The sequence below is a fragment of the Suillus plorans genome, assembly GCF_016647745.1.
Source record: "Suillus plorans strain S12 chromosome Unknown HD556scaffold_23, whole genome shotgun sequence".
Taxonomy (NCBI): domain Eukaryota; kingdom Fungi; phylum Basidiomycota; class Agaricomycetes; order Boletales; family Suillaceae; genus Suillus; species Suillus plorans.
The window spans coordinates 277,542-295,713 of record NW_024537407.1 but is presented as its reverse complement, the minus strand read 5'-3'; the positions used below and the strand labels follow the sequence as shown (position 1 = coordinate 295,713).

Genomic DNA, 18,172 nt, shown 5'->3' with positions numbered 1-18,172 from the left:
ACTGTCACGATATATCAAATATCTCACATACCCAAGTGTGTGTCGCCACTAGGTCGCGGGAATGCGCTCACAGCTGGCCGACATTTCAATTGATTTCTGTCGGCTAACGATAGAAGGAACGGATGGATCAACAGGGTTAAATCTCGGCGGCAGTCAGGACGCCGTGTTTGCCACGGGTCCCGACTCTCCAGTCAGACCTAAGGACGCGTGAACTTGAGTTGGGAGGATGTGCAGGGTTGGGTGGCTGGGGTCTTTTTTCCCCATGAGAATTTTTCCTTTGATAGGTGATGATCGATAAGATCTAGGCCGAGGAACGAGCGAATATCAGATAAGTACTTCCGGGAGCGACGTGACCTGTTTCTTTCAACCGCGCGCCTAGAGAACCCTTTATAAACGAAGGCGTTTCTTCTAAACGATACCACATGTATATCCGTGTAAATATATTGAAATCACTGGTCTTGTTCTCATTGAAATGCTGTCTAGAATAGCGGCAGGAACGGCGGACTAGTGGGTATAGTGAGGGTTCATACTGGGGCATTCGCGACTTCAGGGGTGAGGTGATAGGGTGGGGAGGTATGTATTGTCCCATATGATGATCCGATCCAGTCACTCGATAGACAAAAAAAGGAGGTTGCTAAGAAGCTTCAAGTGAGTGTTCAGCTATCTCAGGCAGTGAAAAAATGGATGCATACAGTCACGGTGATGTCCACCAGTGTGAATTACTTTACTTATCTTTGTATTCAGGGCTAATCCTAATCTCGAGGGTTTACGCACGATAGCTACTACTAGCTGATCTTATCAACGCCACTTAAAGCCTAAGGCCTAAGTATGTAATGTTAGAAGCTTTATACTTAGTTCACAATTGGACTAGTCTGGCTTATATAACCACGGACGAGTCCAATGCTTACGATATGGTGGATACAATAATCTGGTAGGCTGGCAGTATCGAGTCCCTAGTCTACCTAGTAATGAATCTGTGCCATTGTGTGGGACGGCACAATTAAATGGTAAGCAGATATTATCATTGCAAATAAATATCAATACATGTGTATCAATATCTACACTGTACAGAGAAGTGAGAGGGCATGATCCATGTGGCCTTGTCTACATGATTTTACTGACTGTAGATTCCGTGACACGCCTCGCAACCTTCGCACGGTGCAGGCATCTGAGTCTGTGATTCCGGGCCAATATCTGAATGTCTTGCGCGCCGCTGACGCTTAACAAAACGAGGAGGAGGATCGTGGGATCGTTCGCGCTGTGAGGATGAAGCCACGCTTGATCTGGGAAGCGCACGCTTCAGGCGTGAAGGTGCAAAGTCGAGTACATCAGGGAGCTCTTCGAGCTTCACGTCTGACTTGGTGACAAGTTCTTCTTGGCAGAAGGAAATGCGCGAGTTATCGGCGCTCTCCCTGCCTTTACGTTTTCGGCCGTCGGGAGATGTCTGGGACATGAATGAACTGGTGCGAGTCAGCAACAGGATGTAAGTTCATTGGTAGAAGACGTACTGGTCCAGGAATTCTCTTTCCAAAGCATCATACTTCACCTGCAGCCGGCTGGTGGCTTCACGAGCAGCCTTGGCTTCTAAACGAGCATCCTTCTCATTTGTGGCATACTGACGAGAAGCTGCCATGTGTGCCTCACATCTCTCCATCAGAGCATCCCTATCTCTACTCAACGCAGCGACGCGTGTTTTGAGTTGCTCGATCTCGGCAACCAACGGAGCAGGAGAAGCAATATCTAAGTACAACTTGCGCACGCTGGGAACCATGAAATCATGGTATTTTTTGGGAACAAAAGATAGATCAGGCATAGCTGCATGATAGTAAGTAGTCTGAGCAGACAGTTCCTCGCGCAACATGAAACATACCAATGTGGAATATGCTTCGACATGACGGGCACGAAGATTTCAAAGCATCATTTCCGGAATTTATATGGGCACGTAGGCATTTTTCACAGTGAACGTGACCTAGATGACATGAACAGGTCATCGCATGCAGAAGTCTGAATCGGAATAGGACTGACCACACGGAATGCAGACAGGCTTCTTGATATCCTCTAAACAGATGCCACATTCAGCCATGTTGGAGCAATCTGTCAGATGTTAGTGGTACAGACGAAACTTGGATTGAAAGAGATTCATTGTCGTGGAACAAGCTTCAAGTAGAAACTGGACAAACGCGTCCACAGCCACGTGACCGCGTCTTTCTTGGCACATCACAAACAGAGATAAACAAGGCCTGACCAGACTCTGGCAATCTCGGGCCAACTGCGAGCGCTAACCACAGCCTACAACAGCTCTGGCTGCATCTCAAGAGCATTAACAGGGTCTTCTTGGACCCGCTGATTTAAAGGCAGCGCCTTAAATCTTTGAAACAACTGAAATTTTGATTATTTCTTGCGGACAAGGGCTCCATCACGATCAATTTGATATCCATATTGCCTGTGCATGTCTAATTCTTTGCACTCTCCTTCTCGTCCGCTCTCCGAGTCAAGGTCTTCTTCACGCGGCTCCCTGCGTTCTGCACGCGCTTCGAGCCCGTCAGTACCCCAAAACGATACAGGTATAACTCCTTCACCTGTCCATTCAGATTTCATTCAACTATCTCGGTTCGTTCTATTTCATAGTGGTTGTTCGTAACCAAATGTCGACCTTGAAGCATTCTATTCGGCATCAACAGGCACAGTTGCACAGCTTGGAAAATATCATTTTGCGTGGATCACGCCCGCTCCCACCTGGCTTTATGGCACCCTCTCACTCTCCACAACCCTCGTCGGAGGACGTCTTGGATATAAGTCCTTGTCCTGTGTCGTACACTACGAGCTTTTCAACTCCAAAAATGCAACGTCGCTCCAGTTTCGATGTTTTACAAGGCCTCGCTGGTCGCGAGTCAAACCTTCCGCTCCCGAGGAGAGAAAGTGCGGCACCAATATTGAAACGCGATGGAATCCGCGAAGGTATCCCCATGGATTTCGGCGGCAGTCCCGGACCTGCAGTGAACATTAAACGAATGTCTAGTCCAACGCGTACACTGAGTCGTACGTCACACCTGCCTTTGTTCCCTCGTTATATTGACAACTTTTTGTTTTAGGGATACCTGTAGCTTCCGTAGGTCAGTATTTCTTTACCTCCCCTGCAACCAGGATTTCCCTCATCGTGAACGTGGTGACTTAATACTATTAGGGAATGCCCGTGCGTTAGCCGACAATGGTCTCTCTCCAGCTCTTAACTCCTCGCCAGCAATTTTACCGATTGACACTCATGTTGGCAATAACTCAGACAATTTGAATGCTTCCACCTCTGCGCTACAGGCTCCATCATCTCCTAATAGACGCATCTCCCTTACACCTGGGGGGACAACTAAAGTTTTGGCAGATCTCCAGGCCGGTGTTATAAATGCTCGCAACGCCTTGGAAAACACCAAGTCTCAGCTTCGTCTCTCACAGCGGACTGTTGCACAGTTGACACGACAGACCGAGGATTTGAAAGAAGGCCGAGAACGCCTCAGACTGGAAAATGAAGGTCTTAACAATGTTGTAGCGAGAAAGGAGAGGTTGTTACAAGAGGTTAGTCAGCCTTATCATAATTTCTCTACTGACCAATTGCAGGTTCTTGAGCGGGCCCGCAAAGCTGAAGCCGAGGCAGCAACCTTGAAATCTCAGCTGAAAACGGAGACTGCGACCTCCAAAAAGTCCCTGCGCGAGATGGAATCTGCTCTCCTTGAATCAACAGCCCTTTCCCAGAAGGCTGAACGCGAGTACATTACATTGCGGGATAGCATCAAAAGCATGACCGAGAGTTGGAAGCATGATACCGATAGACTTCGTGAAGAGATGCGGAAGCGCGAGGACAAGCTAAAAAAAGAAGCCGAATCAATTGGCAAGAAGTATAAGCTTCTCGCAGATGAGATGAAGGAGGCGCAGCGTCAGCAAGCTTCTGTGAAGGACCTCAAAAATGAAGAGCAGAAAATCAGGAAAGAGGTCGAAGAAGAGTTCCGCGAGGAGATCATCAAAGTGAAGGCACAGGTTGAACTCCGATCTCATCAAAGCGATGAGGCAGTGGAGACTGCGAGGTACGCAGTACTTCTTTCTTACCCCACGCCTTGGCCTTACGAAATTGGTTGAAATAGAACTTTGGCGAGTGAGCTGGCTCGTCTCCGCCGGTTAATGCAGTCTGGTACCAAGTCCCCTCCACCTGACACCGGAAACCCTTCCTGATCTAGATGTCTCATTTTGTTGCGTCGCCTGGCTGTTCAGGGGGCATTATTCATTGACATGGACATCTATCTCATGTATATCACGCACACACTCATTCATATATCTTACACCCTTCCATTGCTGTCATATATACCTACCAGGATAACTTGAGATGATTTGTACATGGCACATGATTTTCACTCTACTGTACCCGTAAGCGGGGTGGGAGTTGGTGGGCATGGTAATTCCCTTACGTGGATGATTCGGCTACTAATAACCGGAGGCATACATTTCCGACTCGGAACACTACATGCACATGATTATTGTATAGCATAACAGGCGCTTACCGGCCCTTGTTATTGATTCAAACGAGTTTCACGTCGTCTCCCTCTGAAATCCATCATCTCTCTCTCCACCATCTGACACGATGTCTGTCATCATATCTACACCAATCACCGAGCTTTTTGGGATCAAACATCCCATATTGCTCGCAGGTTCGTGCCATAACTCCAGTGTTACCCTCCAAGGATTCTTATGACTTTGTAGGCATGAATGTGGCGGCTGGTCCGGAACTGGCAGCTGAAGTGACGAATGCAGGTGGACTAGGTGTTATCGGTGGGCACGGCTATACCCCAAAGGTGCTCAGGCAGCAGGTGCGTATCGCTGCGAGAGTTGAGCTCACATGGATATTTAAATACAACTCCGTCGCATAGATTCAAGCTATCAAGAAGGACTTGAAGAATCCAAATGCACCATTTGGGGTTGACCTACTCATCCCTCAGGTTGGCGGGAATGCAAGGAAAACAAACGCAAGTCTTGTGCTACGTGTCAGTTCTCCGGCGCTGAATCATCCTCTACAGTATGATTACCAAAATGGGAAACTAAATGAGCTCATTGATATCATCATCGAGGAGAAAGCGGCTCTTTTCGTGTGCGCTGTCGGTGTGCCACCACAGCAGGTAGTCGATAAGTTACATAGCGCAGGTATACCCGTCATGAACGTGAGTTTCTTCTTATATCACGAGGGCGGTGTGCTCACTATGCCCCAGATGGTCGGACATCCCAAACATGTCCCGAAAGCACTTGCAATGGGAGTTGATCTAATTTGCGCTCAGGCCGGGGAAGGCGGTGGTCACACAGGCGATGTCCCGGCATCAGTCCTCATTCCTGCGGTCGTTGACGCATGTCGCGGACATGTCTCTCCGCTGACAAAGAAGCCGGTGTACGTTATCGGCGCTGGTGCGGTGTACGATGGGCGCGGACTCGCCGCAAATTTGGCGTGGGGAGCACAAGCGGTCTGGGTAGGCACCAGATTTGTTGCATCCACGGAAGCAAATGCGCCCAAGGCACACAAAGATGCGCTCGTAACCGCAGGATACGAGGACGCCGTCACGACTCTGATCTTTACCGGACGACCCCTCCGAGTCAGGAGAACGCCGTACGTCGAGGACTGGTATGTTTCCACCTTGTTACGGTTTAGCTTCTTTGTTTCAATGTCTCTTTTAGGAATAACAATCGCCAGGCGGAGATTAAGGAACTTACATCCAAGGGTATTATTCCTGCGACTTGGGATATTGAACAACACCCAGAGAAGTCGCTAGAGGCTAGAACGTTCTTAATAGGAAGAGTGGCAGCACTGATCAATGAAGTGCTGCCTGCTCAGCAGATTGTGGATGAGATGGTGTCAGATGCAGCGAAGATACTGCAGCACGGCGCTTCCCTAGTGTCGACTAAGGCAAAGCTATAGGTTATAGGTTTCTTATATATATATTTGTTCAGGCGCCCGTATACACTAGTGTGAATATGACTTTTCTTTGTCTTGAAGCTTCAAGTTTTATGCGCGGGTAGATATCAAACTTACCCGATCCGAGGACATCCGGGAAATGGAATTTTCCGGGTCCGTCCGGCTGGGTCCGCCCGAGTGCGGATCCGTCCGGTTCACGACATGATGCGCCATTGGTTATCTTTATGCTTTATCTCTTGCTTTCAACCAACCACTGCCGCCAGCACGCCTTTGCACGTCCGCCCGGTATGTGTTCTCTCAATCTCTATGCTACCTGTAAGTTTCTAATACGACCTGTATTTCCTGAGTACTAACTACTACATTCCACAGCATGTCATTCATTTCTCAATGTTTATGCGATCCTCAAGCTACTAGATAACGTTGGTAAGTTTATTTTTGTGCCCGCCAGATGAATATGGCTGATATCCTCCGATCACCAGGTTTCTTGACAACCATGAATACCCCATCCACCTCGCGGGGTGCACCATCATGGCAGGCTGTCCTCGATGCTCGACTGGCTCAACCCCAACCTGATTTCATCCACTCATGCACCAACTGCAAAGAGGAGGTTCCTTGGCGACGGTGCAAGTCAAACGAGAATGGAAATGAGGGCCGTTGGGTGGCAGTGGTAAGTGCTATCTTTCCCAGACTCGTTCGCTGCTGAATTTCAACTGACTCCAATCACTCAAGTGCAAGAAATTTGCTGGCGAGCAGCAAGTGCCATGCAATTTCTTTCGCTGGGCACGGGGCTCAACCAGTCCCTCCAGCTCCCCCACTTTGGCCGCAGCTCAATTAGCCCCAACCACTATCGTCCAGCCAGCTCAGCTAGTCCCAACCGCTGTCGTCCAGCCTGCTGCCTTGAGCAATGCCACATTGCTCCTTATGTGTGCTGCCCTGGTCTGCAAGAAGCGCCCCCATGCACATTGTGAGAACGCTGCATGCCGAACACATTGCAGCCTGTTGGGTGGTTGTTCCGTCAAAGGACATACCTCCGCTGTTGTGTTGGATCTATCATTGGCGCTTCGAACACCTCATCAGCCTCAAGCATGTCCACCTATGCCTCCACCCCCACCTTCGCAGCCAGCATTGATTCTTGATGCTGCACCCTCTGACTTGGACGTCCGTCTGTCCCCACCCTTGGCCTCTTTATCGGAAGTTCCTGAGCCTCCTGCACAAGTCCAGAAGGGCAAGGGTCGCGCTGTTGAGCTTCCAGATGCTAGTGAACCTGTGCAGCTTCCTTCACGCATGGTTGCTGGCCCATCACAACCCAAAGCCCGAGCAGCACCACGCTATGCAACGCAGATGCCTGCCATCTTTACGCAGCAAAATGCTCGTGAAGAGGAAATGAATGAAGAAAGGCGCCAATGTGAACTTGAACGTCTCCAGGCTGCGGCTCGGGAGAAGAACACTGTTGTGGTGTACGCATGGACTCAGAATGGTGTTGAGCCCATAATTTACGAATTTCAAGACGGCTTCAAACTACCCAACTTCTACTTCACACTCTCGGTCCTCCAAAAATTATGCATGACCTCTGAGGTCCCCGATATTCCTGCTCCTGCAAGGATTGCTCCTATCCAGCGGTACAACCGTGCCCTCGACACATGGACACGGTTTGATGTGGGCCACATGGTCACTCTGCATGAGCGCGATGCTGGCATCCTCTTTGTGAGGGATGCACGTGTCAGGGAGTGTGTAGACTTTGACCGGCACCTTCACAGACTGACACGCCCAGTAAGCGCTAACCTCATGACAGACCTGACGAGCGAACGGAAGTATGTGCGTGCTGCATCTCTTGCACGGAGCTCACGTACACCATCTCTACCTCCTACCAATCCTGTGCCACATACTCGCAAACCTCGCTCTGGTATGCCCTCACTGTCGCCAGTCGCATCAGACAATGAGCATGAAGTGCCTAATGACTCGCCAGCTCAACCAATCAAGCGGCGCTCATTCAAACCACCAATCAAGCGGCGCTTTTCATCTATCTTGTCATTGACAGATAGTGATGGGGATGACACGACAAAATCTGTCCACACAACCAAGCGGCACCATTCTCCACTTCCTCAGGCTCCCCGCCGTGTTTTACCATGCCGCAAACAACGCCCTTTTGCCGACTCATTTGATCTTTCTGATGCCTCCGACTCTCATTCGCTCTCATCATCTATCTCGTCAATGCACTCAACACCGATCGTGAAGAAGGAGGATTCGGGAAGTCTTCTTTCACGCGGATCATCAAGCCATGATGCCATTGTCGTCGAAAAAGTCGCAATCTGGCCCGTTGACTTTTATGTGGTTGACATTTCTCGTGGTTTCAATGCTTGTCAAAGGGCGGTTGATGGACGACGCAGTGTGGCAGATGCATTTGTCGGCCACTTTGGTGTACCATTCAAGGCATCAACGTTTTATGACAACCGCAAGGTGTGGGACTTCAAGCCCAACACATCGCTTCGCCAACGCTACATTGATTATGGTCGAACAGAGAAAGGAAGCTGGACTTCCTTCATGAAGAAGGCGAAACGGCCGCACAAGTAGGTGCACACAACTCTGATTGTTAAGACTTCATTCTTTAGTTTTGTTCGCATTGCCCACAGTCTACACTTGTGTCCATTTAGTTCCTGTAGTTTTGTTTCTCGTAATTAACATTCACCATCTTCCAAGCCTCTGATGTGTGGCCGAGGACCGAGTAAAGTGGTTGTGCAGACTAAACGTGTCTATGGGCGTGCGTTTATGGCCTCGGGATATCCTCAATCTCCTCTTGTCCCGTGAGCGCGTATTCTCCTTCGGAAATCGTACCAAACATAAAATAAGCACGCGTTGGTGGACGAATCGACGTAGCACTTACATTCACCACAGACGACGCGCCAGCACATGATTGACTTGCTGCAGGTGGGGATATATCTGCCAGACAACGATCAGTAGCTAGAAATGAAATTCGACATCTCATTTACTCATTCCTAAGATAGACAGGATTAGTTTGAGATACGCATAAGATAGAAACACTGATGGCACCAAGTTTTTTGCATGCGTTGAGCAAAGTGTTGACGAAGCGACTGATTGTTTGGTCATTAACCCTTGAGTAATTGAGAATCCCCCAGGACGATAGACTCTTCGGCTCGTGGAAAATCTGGTCGATGACGTTCCAAGAACCATTTCGTGGTTGCTGTAGGTCAAGAATCAGATCATTGCGCCCCATGCATGCTGACATCCTGGACTTACCACCGGTCTACTAGCGGCAGCATTACCGCATTGGTACCCTCCGCTCTCGCTGAGTATTGCCCAGTCTGCTCTGGTGCTGTGGAATTGGGAGGAAGGATGCTTCTCGGTGGCTCCTGAGCGTTCCAGTGGTCTGCGACGTCTCCTGGAGTCCTGTGCAGTTGCTACGTTGATATCAAGTTTACTGGCTTTCGGTGGGGTGCATACGTCGGTGTCATATCCAAACCTAAGCTGAGCCGGCGTGGGATTGCTATATCGTATTCTTGTGAGTTGATGGATGTAGTAGAACTAACAGGAACGCACGAGCACAATACAGTGTTGATGACGTATAGTTCGACTTGGTGGAGGTTGTTGTGTGAGGCGACAGGTTGAGTAGAATTTAGCCCAGGAGGGGTCGGCGATGCAGAGCAACGGATGCAAGATAATATAGCCTTGGGTATTCGTGGTTACTGACTACTCAAATACCTGCTGACATGGCCATATGCGTGGGTTGTGTCCATCCTTGCCCAGCTTCTCCTCTGTCCGATGATTCCTCCGTAAGATCAACTCATCACAAAAGAAGTTGAATTTGTGAGCTAGCATTTCACGAGCAATGGGGTGATACTTGCCGAACCAATTGTTTGTTTGTTCTGCCACGGAGGAATTGAACCGCCAACCCTTCCCATCATCGCTATGGAGCTCAGGGAATGCTTCTGGGTTGCAATTCTCCTGGCAGAATGTGTCGGTCTGTGAATGCTTGCATTTGAAATGAAAAACGTCGACGGACAAGCCAATGTTGTCAAAGAAAGGATCGCCCATTGCAAGTTTTGCAAGGGTGCAGTTGTTGTCGAAGAATATGTGATTGGGCTTGACAGCGTCTTCGCCTGCATAGACTTCTTTGATGAATTGCTGCAGATAATCATGAGTTGAGGAAATGGTCATGGAATGATGATACATACCTTGACACTGGCTACTCCCTCCGCTCCAAAGAAAGTCCTTCGAGCAATAATCATACCGCATGGAGCAACAATCAACTGCTCGTTGTGTGTGCGCCGGCGGCCAAAGACTGCCCTGAACTTCTTCCTTCCAGGTCTGTCCTGGGATGAACTGGTAGCAGGAAGTGCTCTCCTGGTATTCTCATTGAACTCATACTCTTCTTCGTCTGGTGGATCATCTGTGAGAGATGTGTTGGTGGCAATGGTAGTTCTGGCACGAGCAAGGCGCTCCTGGAGCTGGAATCTGGATTGACCACGCAGCTCGTGAGTATCCTCGACTTGACGATGTTCCAGTGTTGAGCACGTGCGTCGGCCACGTACAATGGGCAGGTCACAGCCGATAATCACGCACTTGTCATTTTGACCAGAGTGTAGATGACAAAAGTGATGGTGGTTGTTAGACAGCGGGGTGTGGCAGTTATAAACCGCGCAGCATGGATGGCCGACAGTGACACCATCGACGACGACAGCGGACACTTTATGCGTGACTGTATATATCTTACGACTTAGCCCCGCATAGCCTCAAAACTATTACACTCACCGACACCTTGCTCATCTTCATACATGCTTGTGCATCTATTGCAGTAGTGGCGACGGACTTGCTCATAGCCATAAAGCTGAATGCGGCGGTTCCTTGCGATCATGGCCTCCGTGAATCGGTCTCGCTGTTCACCAGTGTGGGGAGCAATGAGGGTGTTCATGCGACGCTCGCAGTCCTCCAGCAGTGAAGTTATTACATAACCATCCCAAACATGCTCGACAGAAAGCTCAAACTTGACTTTAAAGTCTGCAGGTGTCTGCTTACCATGTGAGAGGCAAAGGTTATACAACTTTGCACAGTTCGTAGCTGAAGTCCTGGGTGCAACCAAGTTTTATAGTCAGATGGGAGAGATCAAGAGCATAGCATATAGCGCACCATGAGAAATCCATTGCAGTCCTAAAGAGCTCAATTACACTCTTCTCGATGAACACATGATCCGCAGCCTGAACACTATCTGGTTGGTGCTCGTAATAGGTGCGCTCTCCTTTAAACACACTGTAATTATGGTGGTAATCAATTCCACAAGCTAGTTGACCTTGTCAATGACAAAAATAATGACTCAAAGCAAGAGTGCGGAGTGCAAGTGCTTACTTTGACAGTAGAGATGGACAGATTTTGCAATGCATGGGCCTTTCGTCAGCGTGAACAACACCACATAGGTTTGAGCAGCCTTCTTGAGAGTCATGCCCTTTGCGCGACGTTGGCAGTCGGGATGAAGGCATGAGTGGCTAGGAGGATAGAGCAGATACTCAGCTGGGGCCATTCTATCGTTAGATAAAGAAACAGAGGTGACAACACAATCAAATGAACTTACCTAGACCCCTTTGAGTGCCATGTGTCTCCCATAGCCGTCCCACATCAACAGTGATCCCTCCACTCCAAATGACATCCTTGAGGAGGGACCATGCATCATTGACTTCAGCTGGAGAGATTGAACAGCCTGCACTAAGAAACACAGTGACTGCAGGTGATAGAACAAATGGTGGATCTGAAGTTGGACTCAAGGAAGGCTCCACAAGGATGATGTCGTTTTTAAGCCGGGTTGCAAGAGTGATGAACTGGAAAAGAGAAGTGAGTGAGGTGTTACTGATTGTGCCTGGCTCTTGTTCAAGATGGCGCAGCAAGTGATTAAACGCTGTCATGTTGTTCTACTGTTGCCACCAATGCGAATCAAATTTGATTTGAAAGTAAAAGCTCGATAATTATGATTATACAGAACGCCAACTGAGTGACGCAGGTGGACCCGGACGGACCCAGCCGGACCCAGCCGGACGGTCCCGGAGTCTGCCAATTCCCTGATATTCTGCCCGATCCGGCCCCCGGATCACAGCGATCGGTTGCACCACGTGATTCATTGTATGTGTCAACGAGCAATCAATGTCATTCATCCGCAAAGCATCACTTCTCTTGCGCGGTGCCAACTCACAAGACTAATGGCCACACCAAGTACTGAGAGAATACAGCAAGCCGCTACGAAGCTATTAGAAGAAGCTCGTGCAGAGGGGAAATTGAGGCATGTTATATCTTTGTTACCGTGTCCTGTAACTTTGTCGCGACTCATGCCCATTGCCCATTGTAGCAAGCTCACTGTACGCATTGTGCGTGAGCGGCTAGAGGAAAGCCTTGACCTCTCAGCTGGAACTTTAGACGCAAAAGAGTACAAGACGTCTATCAAGAAAACAGTCGTCGACTATCTGGTAAGGCAAAGTTTACGTCCGGGCATTGACCTGCTTTCCTAATATTAACTTTCTGAAGGACAATGTTTCAACAACACCACTGAATGAGGAAGATGATGGAGAAAGCCAGCCAAAACCCTCCAACAAACGCAAGGGAGGGGCCGACGAAGAGCTTGTCAAACCTCGCAACGGCGCCTCTAAGCCCAAGGCGTCGCCCGGGAAGAACAAGAAAGGGAAGCAGGTGCCCAAGTCCTCTGTGAGCTTTTGTGGCATCCCTTTATGTGCAGCCACTCGAACCCTGTTCTGTTACCTCTAGACTATAGTGGAGTCTGAAGCGTCTGAAATATCTGAAGACGAAGTTCCAGCTCGGAAGAAGCAAGTCAAACCTCCGAAAAGTAAGGGCGAGCATGAAACGAAACCCTCTGGCTCCAAAGTATGCGCAATCTCTTCAAAATACCTACGTCACTAATGGCATACAGCGCTCTCAGAAGGCATCCAGAACCAAGAAGTTGACCAGCGGAACCGCTGTGAAGGAACATAAATCAGCCGTGAGTTGAAATTTTGTTATCTTGCGACTGGTCTTCTTTATTCACTACGTACAGTCTATCGTCGAGTCTTCTGGGGACGAGGCTGATGCCAAGCATGCATCCAAATCTGCTGTGACGTCTTCAAAGAAAGAAATACTGTCACCTAAGAAATCGCCTTCAAAGGAAAACCCTCTATCTAAACCTAAGGTTAAACACATTCCTTTTCACTTCTGTATTCTGGGTGAACTGTTCTCCTCACTAGTCATCCACCAAGCAAAATGCGAAACATGAGGTGGTCGACGAGCTCGAGCACGGAGCAAGTTCTTCCACCTCAAAGCCTCAGGAAACCGTCATTCTGAAACATGCACTTCCCCACAGCGAACCTGTGTGTCCCATTTTGATGACTTACGTTTCACAAAATTAATAGGCAATCAGGAGAATGACACCGATGTGTCAGTAGTCGTCAATGAACCCCCGAAGAAAAGAAGGAAGAAACAAGAAAAGGTTTTTAGCTCTCCCAATCGGTGTTCTGTGCTACTTCTGACAATGTATAGGATTCAAACAAGAAAGCCTCGACAGAACGTAAGAAGACACAGAAGAGCAACGCAGGAGGGTCATCTAAGGATGATGAGACTGTCTCCAAACTCAAGGTAGAGGTGTTTCTACTTAACACATGCGAGACGTGGTTTGATTTTTGCTTAGGCTATAGTGGTTGCTTGCGGCGTACGCAAGATATGGAAGAAAGAATTTGCAGATTTGGATACACCGTCAGGCCAAGTTAAACGACTGAAAGAAATTCTGAAGGACTTAGGAATGACGGGTCGCCTCACTCTGGAAAAAGCAAAGACTATCAAAGCAGAGAGAGAATTCGCACAAGAACTTAGTATGTACTTGGAACGACTCGCGTTGAAAACCAAGCTTATAGTAACATGGTGTATTAGGGGATGTGCAAGATTTCGCAGAGGCAGAACGCCGGCGGGAAAGGAAGAAAGAAAAGAGGGAATCGCAGGATGAACAGTCGGGACCAGGAAGTGACGATGAGGACGAGGACCCACCACTCAAGAGGAAGGTTCGTGAATCATTTCCATTTTCTTGTCTTTGGAATCATGATGTTCCTTAGAAAACTGCGGGCGCGAGCATTCTAGCCTTTTTGGGGGACCAGAGTGACGACGAATAAGTTGATGGTTTACTTCTCACATCTTCTTGATATTCCTTCTTGAATCCTATGTAACTTCCCACTGACTTGATGTTTTGTACTACGTGCATCCCTGACGAAACTGTATGACATCGCGGTCAGCGATGATCCTGCGTAGTTTTTCTTTCCCGAAGACCACATCCCTTCCTGACTTTCCCGTGCCTGTCGTCATAGAGGCGGCTCGCCAACTTCCTTCAGCCCTTATCCCGAAGGAGCACACTCGTCTTGATTCTGCCGAATACCTTCTGTTGCACTTCTGTCGTTTACGCCCCGAGTTGGATGTTGTACCTAACAAGGCTTTGTTTGCCCATGATCACCCTTTTATCAAATGTCCGTTGCCCTCTGTATCCTGTCTGTGCGTTATCTCGGGCTACATTGAGATGTGGTTCTACGGAGAGGCTGTCGAGGCTGCTCTGCGCCGACTGCATAATGACTTCCTTGCTAACCCAGACCCTATACCGAACCATGAACTAGACCATACCCTGAACCACGAACCACGAACCACGAACCAGACCAGTGCGACTGGCTCTCGAGTGTAACAGACGGGATTAAGGTCCATGAGGCTGCTGCCATTTACCAAGAACCTCTTCACGAAACCCGCCATCAAGGCGACGAAGGCCAAAGGGAAGCGAAAGGCCAACGGACCAGCAGGATATGCATAGCATGGGGCAGGCCAGAGTAACTTCCTCTAAGTAAGGCCGCTTGAGGCAGCAAGTTTATCACTTGCTTGGAACTTTCGTATCTAGCCTTTCTATCTGGTAACACATCTCTTCTTCAATCTTCGTTCGTTGCGTTTGGGAGCGCAAGGCCGACGGTCCGGCAGGACAACTGTCGCCTGCGAAGATAGGTACAGGTCAGAGTAAGGTTGCCTGAGGCAGCAAGCTTAATATTTCAACTTGCTTGAATTTTCGTGTATTGGCTTTCTGTCTAAATAACCTACGTACTTAGCGAGACCATCGGTTGTACGGTACTATACCCCGAGTATTGCTTGAACCCCCGCAGCTTTTGCTCGCTTCAGGACTTGCTACTTCTGCCCAAAAAACGGAAGCGGGATTGTGAGCTTGTAGTTGCCGAGACCCATGACAGGTGGCAAGATTCTGAAGTCGCGGTCAATCTCTAGTTTAATCTGTCATCGAAGATGTTAAGAAGTGTTGCAATGCATATACAGAGATACTACGTACCGAAGCCGTTGCCTTATCGACGTTGAGGGCAAGTAAGTTGCTGAATTCTTCCATCTTCTCCTTGACATGGGCGGAGCAAGTGGTACAGCCCACATCTCTGACCTTCTGTATCGTCTTTTCTACCTCCGACCTCACGACATCGCCAGAAGGAGTGTCTCTCAATAACTCGAATGTTTCTTCCATATAAGTAGTCCACCAAGAGAACGGAGCAGATTTCCACAAGTGGAATTTGGCTTTATCACTCCGTGCGCATCTGCAGGGGGGATCTGGTAGTTTTCCCCGAAAGTCTGCTTGCCGTGTGTCCAACAACCAATTACAACCGCTTGGATTGCTATAATAGTTCGTCATCCAATCCAAGTTGGCAAGCGATGACGCTGCTGCAACGCTGCACTTCTTGTGGTACGTGAGAAGAGCGAGAAGGTCAGACGCGGTGATCATATCGATCTCTGGTAAGCATGTGGGAATCAAGGGTTGTCGTAGGGTGTATCTGGCAGCGACGATAGTCTCATCTGTGAGCCGTGCGTTCCGGGCGATTGCGAAGCAGCGAAGAGGCTCTGCCTCGAGGACCTTGGGGCTAGCGAGAGCCTGACAAACCCTCCTCTCTATCAGGTTCAGCGAATACTTCTTCGCAACCCCGATGATGGCTTTGATGTCTATCAGGTTATCAAGCGAAGGATCTTCCGCCAATGTGGAAGGGTAGCAGAATCTGAGGAAAGTGTCTAATATTTTGCTATTTTCCTGCATGGAAATGACAGGGAGACCATCCTTTGTATCATCACTCGTCCCAACTGCTGCTGGTTGGGGGAGCTCAAACATAGTCTCGAAGAGCGGGGAGGCGAGGGCGAGAAAAAGCTTGAAGACACGGAAATCGACCCTATCTGAGGACCGCAGGATGATATCAGCTTTTGGGTGGTCAAAAGGCGATGATGCGCATGTGCAGGTAGGAATAATCGTTGAAAACGGAGAAGACATTTGTTCCATCAGCAGAGATTTGTCGGATTCTTCAAGAGCTTGAAGTCAACTCTAGATGCGAATGTTCTGATGGGTGAACTTTGAGACGAACGGTACCCACCTATATACTATTGTAATTGATTCCCCGATAGTCCCTTGCATGCCGCAGGGCAGCGGGTAGCCTGGCTTGGACTTCCTTGCCCACTGATGTGCATTGAGGCTTATCAGAATCTTGATCTTTGAATCGATCAAGTAATGCTTTCACTGCATAGCATGTGTAGTTGTAGCATGCCTCACGGCACTGTCCTGCAAAGAAGTTCGAGGATTAAGAAATAGAAATGTGGCACCTGTCATCTGTTAGCCACGCCCATCTTCAAACAAAGTCCCAAAAATGATAAGTATAGGATCAGGAAGTTGCGCATAGCGCTAATTTTGATCGCTTCACCTGCGAAGCATCAAGCGGTGAAGATAACGCACCGAACGTGCCCGGGCCTTGGTAGTCAGTAGTAGGCGCTCAAATGAACCCTTGCCCACCTTCCTTCTCGACGGTTTAACGATACTTGACTTGACACGTCCTTGTGAAAGATAGGACCTCGCCATCGCAGGTAACCCCTGTCCCTGTGGGTCAGGTTCGAATTCCTCTTAACAAGCTTCTCGTGAACGTTTTTTATTGTGCTTCTATTGACAAGGGTTGATACGGATTCAGAACCATTGGCACTGTATCTTTATTCAACCACAATTGAGATGCAAGAGACATCGGTGATGACGCCCTCTTCCCCCACCAGTGAGATGCTAGAGACCTCCACCCCCATCATTGAAACAGGAGAGGCATAAGCAATAACACACTCTTCCCCCATTAGTGAGACGCAGGAGATGGCAAGGATAATGTCTTGCCAAACATTGCAAGACTGTACCGAGTAAGTACGAGGTGTGCCTGGTGAACAACGACTCATCACATGTTCGAACGACGGCTTGCTCCGAGGGTGGGATTTGGAGAGCGGTTTAAAAATTAGCGACAACTGGCGAGATAAGAAGGATGGAGTGGGGGTGATCACCATGGCATTATCTCCCAGAGGCGAAATTGTTACAAGTGATGCCAGGGTAGATAGGTCGTGAAAGCCGAGATCGGGAAGGTCAGTGCAAAATGGACTGGTCACACAAGAAACGTGGGTCCTTGAGTTGGAGTCTGATTTGTGAGCGAGTTGTGAGTGGATCAGATGAGGGAACTGCAAGGGTCTGTCACGGTAGAGAGCGGCGAAACTGTTTGGTCCAATCAAGATGACACATCGTTGTGAGCTACTCGCCCGATTCCAAACAGATTGCGACCAATGGATACAAGAAGAATGCAATGCGGATGTGGGATGCCAACACAGCTCTCTACAATTGAACATAGTTGACCAGTTTACAGCTTGGACGTCAGATGGAAAGAAGTTTATCTCCGTTGGCTCAATTAGGATATTCACATGGTTGAACGTCACACGTCACTCATCACAATTGTTGGCCATCTCCTTGTCTTACAATGACCTTCTGCTAGCTTGCTCCTAGCAAGTGCTTCACGCGATCGAACAGTGCATTTGTGTAATATCTACCTGTGAACCCCTTCGCCACGAAGCTGACGTGTATTGTGCAACTCTTTCCGCTGATGGAAAGCTGCTAGTAACGGGTTGCAATGGCCACAATGCGCACTTGTGGGACATCCATGTCATAATAAGATAAACTGGTCTCGATGACCTATTGTCTAATGTGAGTCTGACTCGGAGTACGTTGCCCACTCTATACTGATAGAGTTCTTTCTTAGTTACCAAAAGATGAATCGAAAGTGTGCATCACCTCATGGCTCTTTAATGATGGAGCACATTAATTTCTAACTCGTATCGGTATAGGACGTATTTGATAAGCCGTTTTTGGAGGTAATCACATGTTTTTTTTGACTG

General features: G+C 48.7%; 6 protein-coding genes across 6 annotated transcripts; 4 read left to right on the top strand and 2 right to left on the bottom strand.

The window, feature by feature from the left end:
• Window positions 1-1,000: 1,000 nt before the first annotated feature.
• Window positions 1,001-2,171, bottom strand: HD556DRAFT_1526838 (uncharacterized protein). Its single transcript, XM_041309324.1, has 4 exons — window positions 2,026-2,171; window positions 1,871-1,969; window positions 1,509-1,815; window positions 1,001-1,460 (listed from the first exon to the last, which is right to left on the bottom strand). Exons 1-4 carry the CDS (start codon window positions 2,081-2,083, stop codon window positions 1,115-1,117), a joined length of 810 nt encoding a protein of 269 aa, XP_041161050.1. The 5' UTR covers window positions 2,084-2,171; the 3' UTR covers window positions 1,001-1,114.
• A 74-nt stretch (window positions 2,172-2,245) lies between these two features.
• On the top strand, window positions 2,246-4,436 carry HD556DRAFT_1366029 (uncharacterized protein). Its single transcript, XM_041302793.1, has 6 exons — window positions 2,246-2,564; window positions 2,629-3,039; window positions 3,093-3,113; window positions 3,185-3,567; window positions 3,610-4,073; window positions 4,131-4,436. Exons 1-6 carry the CDS (start codon window positions 2,450-2,452, stop codon window positions 4,216-4,218), a joined length of 1,482 nt encoding a protein of 493 aa, XP_041161049.1. The 5' UTR covers window positions 2,246-2,449; the 3' UTR covers window positions 4,219-4,436.
• Window positions 4,437-6,028, top strand: HD556DRAFT_1366027 (2-nitropropane dioxygenase). The gene is made up of 6 exons (XM_041302792.1): window positions 4,437-4,691; window positions 4,744-4,850; window positions 4,911-5,006; window positions 5,058-5,198; window positions 5,247-5,650; window positions 5,704-6,028. The coding sequence occupies exons 1-6, from the start codon at window positions 4,625-4,627 to the stop codon at window positions 5,942-5,944; spliced, it is 1,056 nt and encodes a 351-aa protein (XP_041161048.1). The 5' UTR covers window positions 4,437-4,624; the 3' UTR covers window positions 5,945-6,028.
• A 77-nt stretch (window positions 6,029-6,105) lies between these two features.
• Window positions 6,106-8,632, top strand: HD556DRAFT_1269454 (uncharacterized protein). The gene is made up of 4 exons (XM_041299158.1): window positions 6,106-6,256; window positions 6,311-6,364; window positions 6,421-6,608; window positions 6,671-8,632. The coding sequence occupies exons 1-4, from the start codon at window positions 6,166-6,168 to the stop codon at window positions 8,510-8,512; spliced, it is 2,175 nt and encodes a 724-aa protein (XP_041161047.1). The 5' UTR covers window positions 6,106-6,165; the 3' UTR covers window positions 8,513-8,632.
• A 3,310-nt stretch (window positions 8,633-11,942) lies between these two features.
• On the top strand, window positions 11,943-13,107 carry HD556DRAFT_392559 (uncharacterized protein). Its single transcript, XM_041310474.1, has 5 exons — window positions 11,943-12,221; window positions 12,288-12,405; window positions 12,464-12,640; window positions 12,701-12,817; window positions 12,864-13,107. The coding sequence occupies exons 1-5, from the start codon at window positions 12,067-12,069 to the stop codon at window positions 12,939-12,941; spliced, it is 645 nt and encodes a 214-aa protein (XP_041161046.1). The 5' UTR covers window positions 11,943-12,066; the 3' UTR covers window positions 12,942-13,107.
• Window positions 13,108-15,001: 1,894 nt separating this feature from the next.
• HD556DRAFT_392514 (uncharacterized protein) lies at window positions 15,002-16,651 on the bottom strand. Its single transcript, XM_041310473.1, has 3 exons — window positions 16,360-16,651; window positions 15,288-16,288; window positions 15,002-15,232 (listed from the first exon to the last, which is right to left on the bottom strand). Exons 2-3 carry the CDS (start codon window positions 16,266-16,268, stop codon window positions 15,131-15,133), a joined length of 1,083 nt encoding a protein of 360 aa, XP_041161045.1. The 5' UTR covers window positions 16,269-16,288; window positions 16,360-16,651; the 3' UTR covers window positions 15,002-15,130.
• Window positions 16,652-18,172: the final 1,521 nt, after the last annotated feature.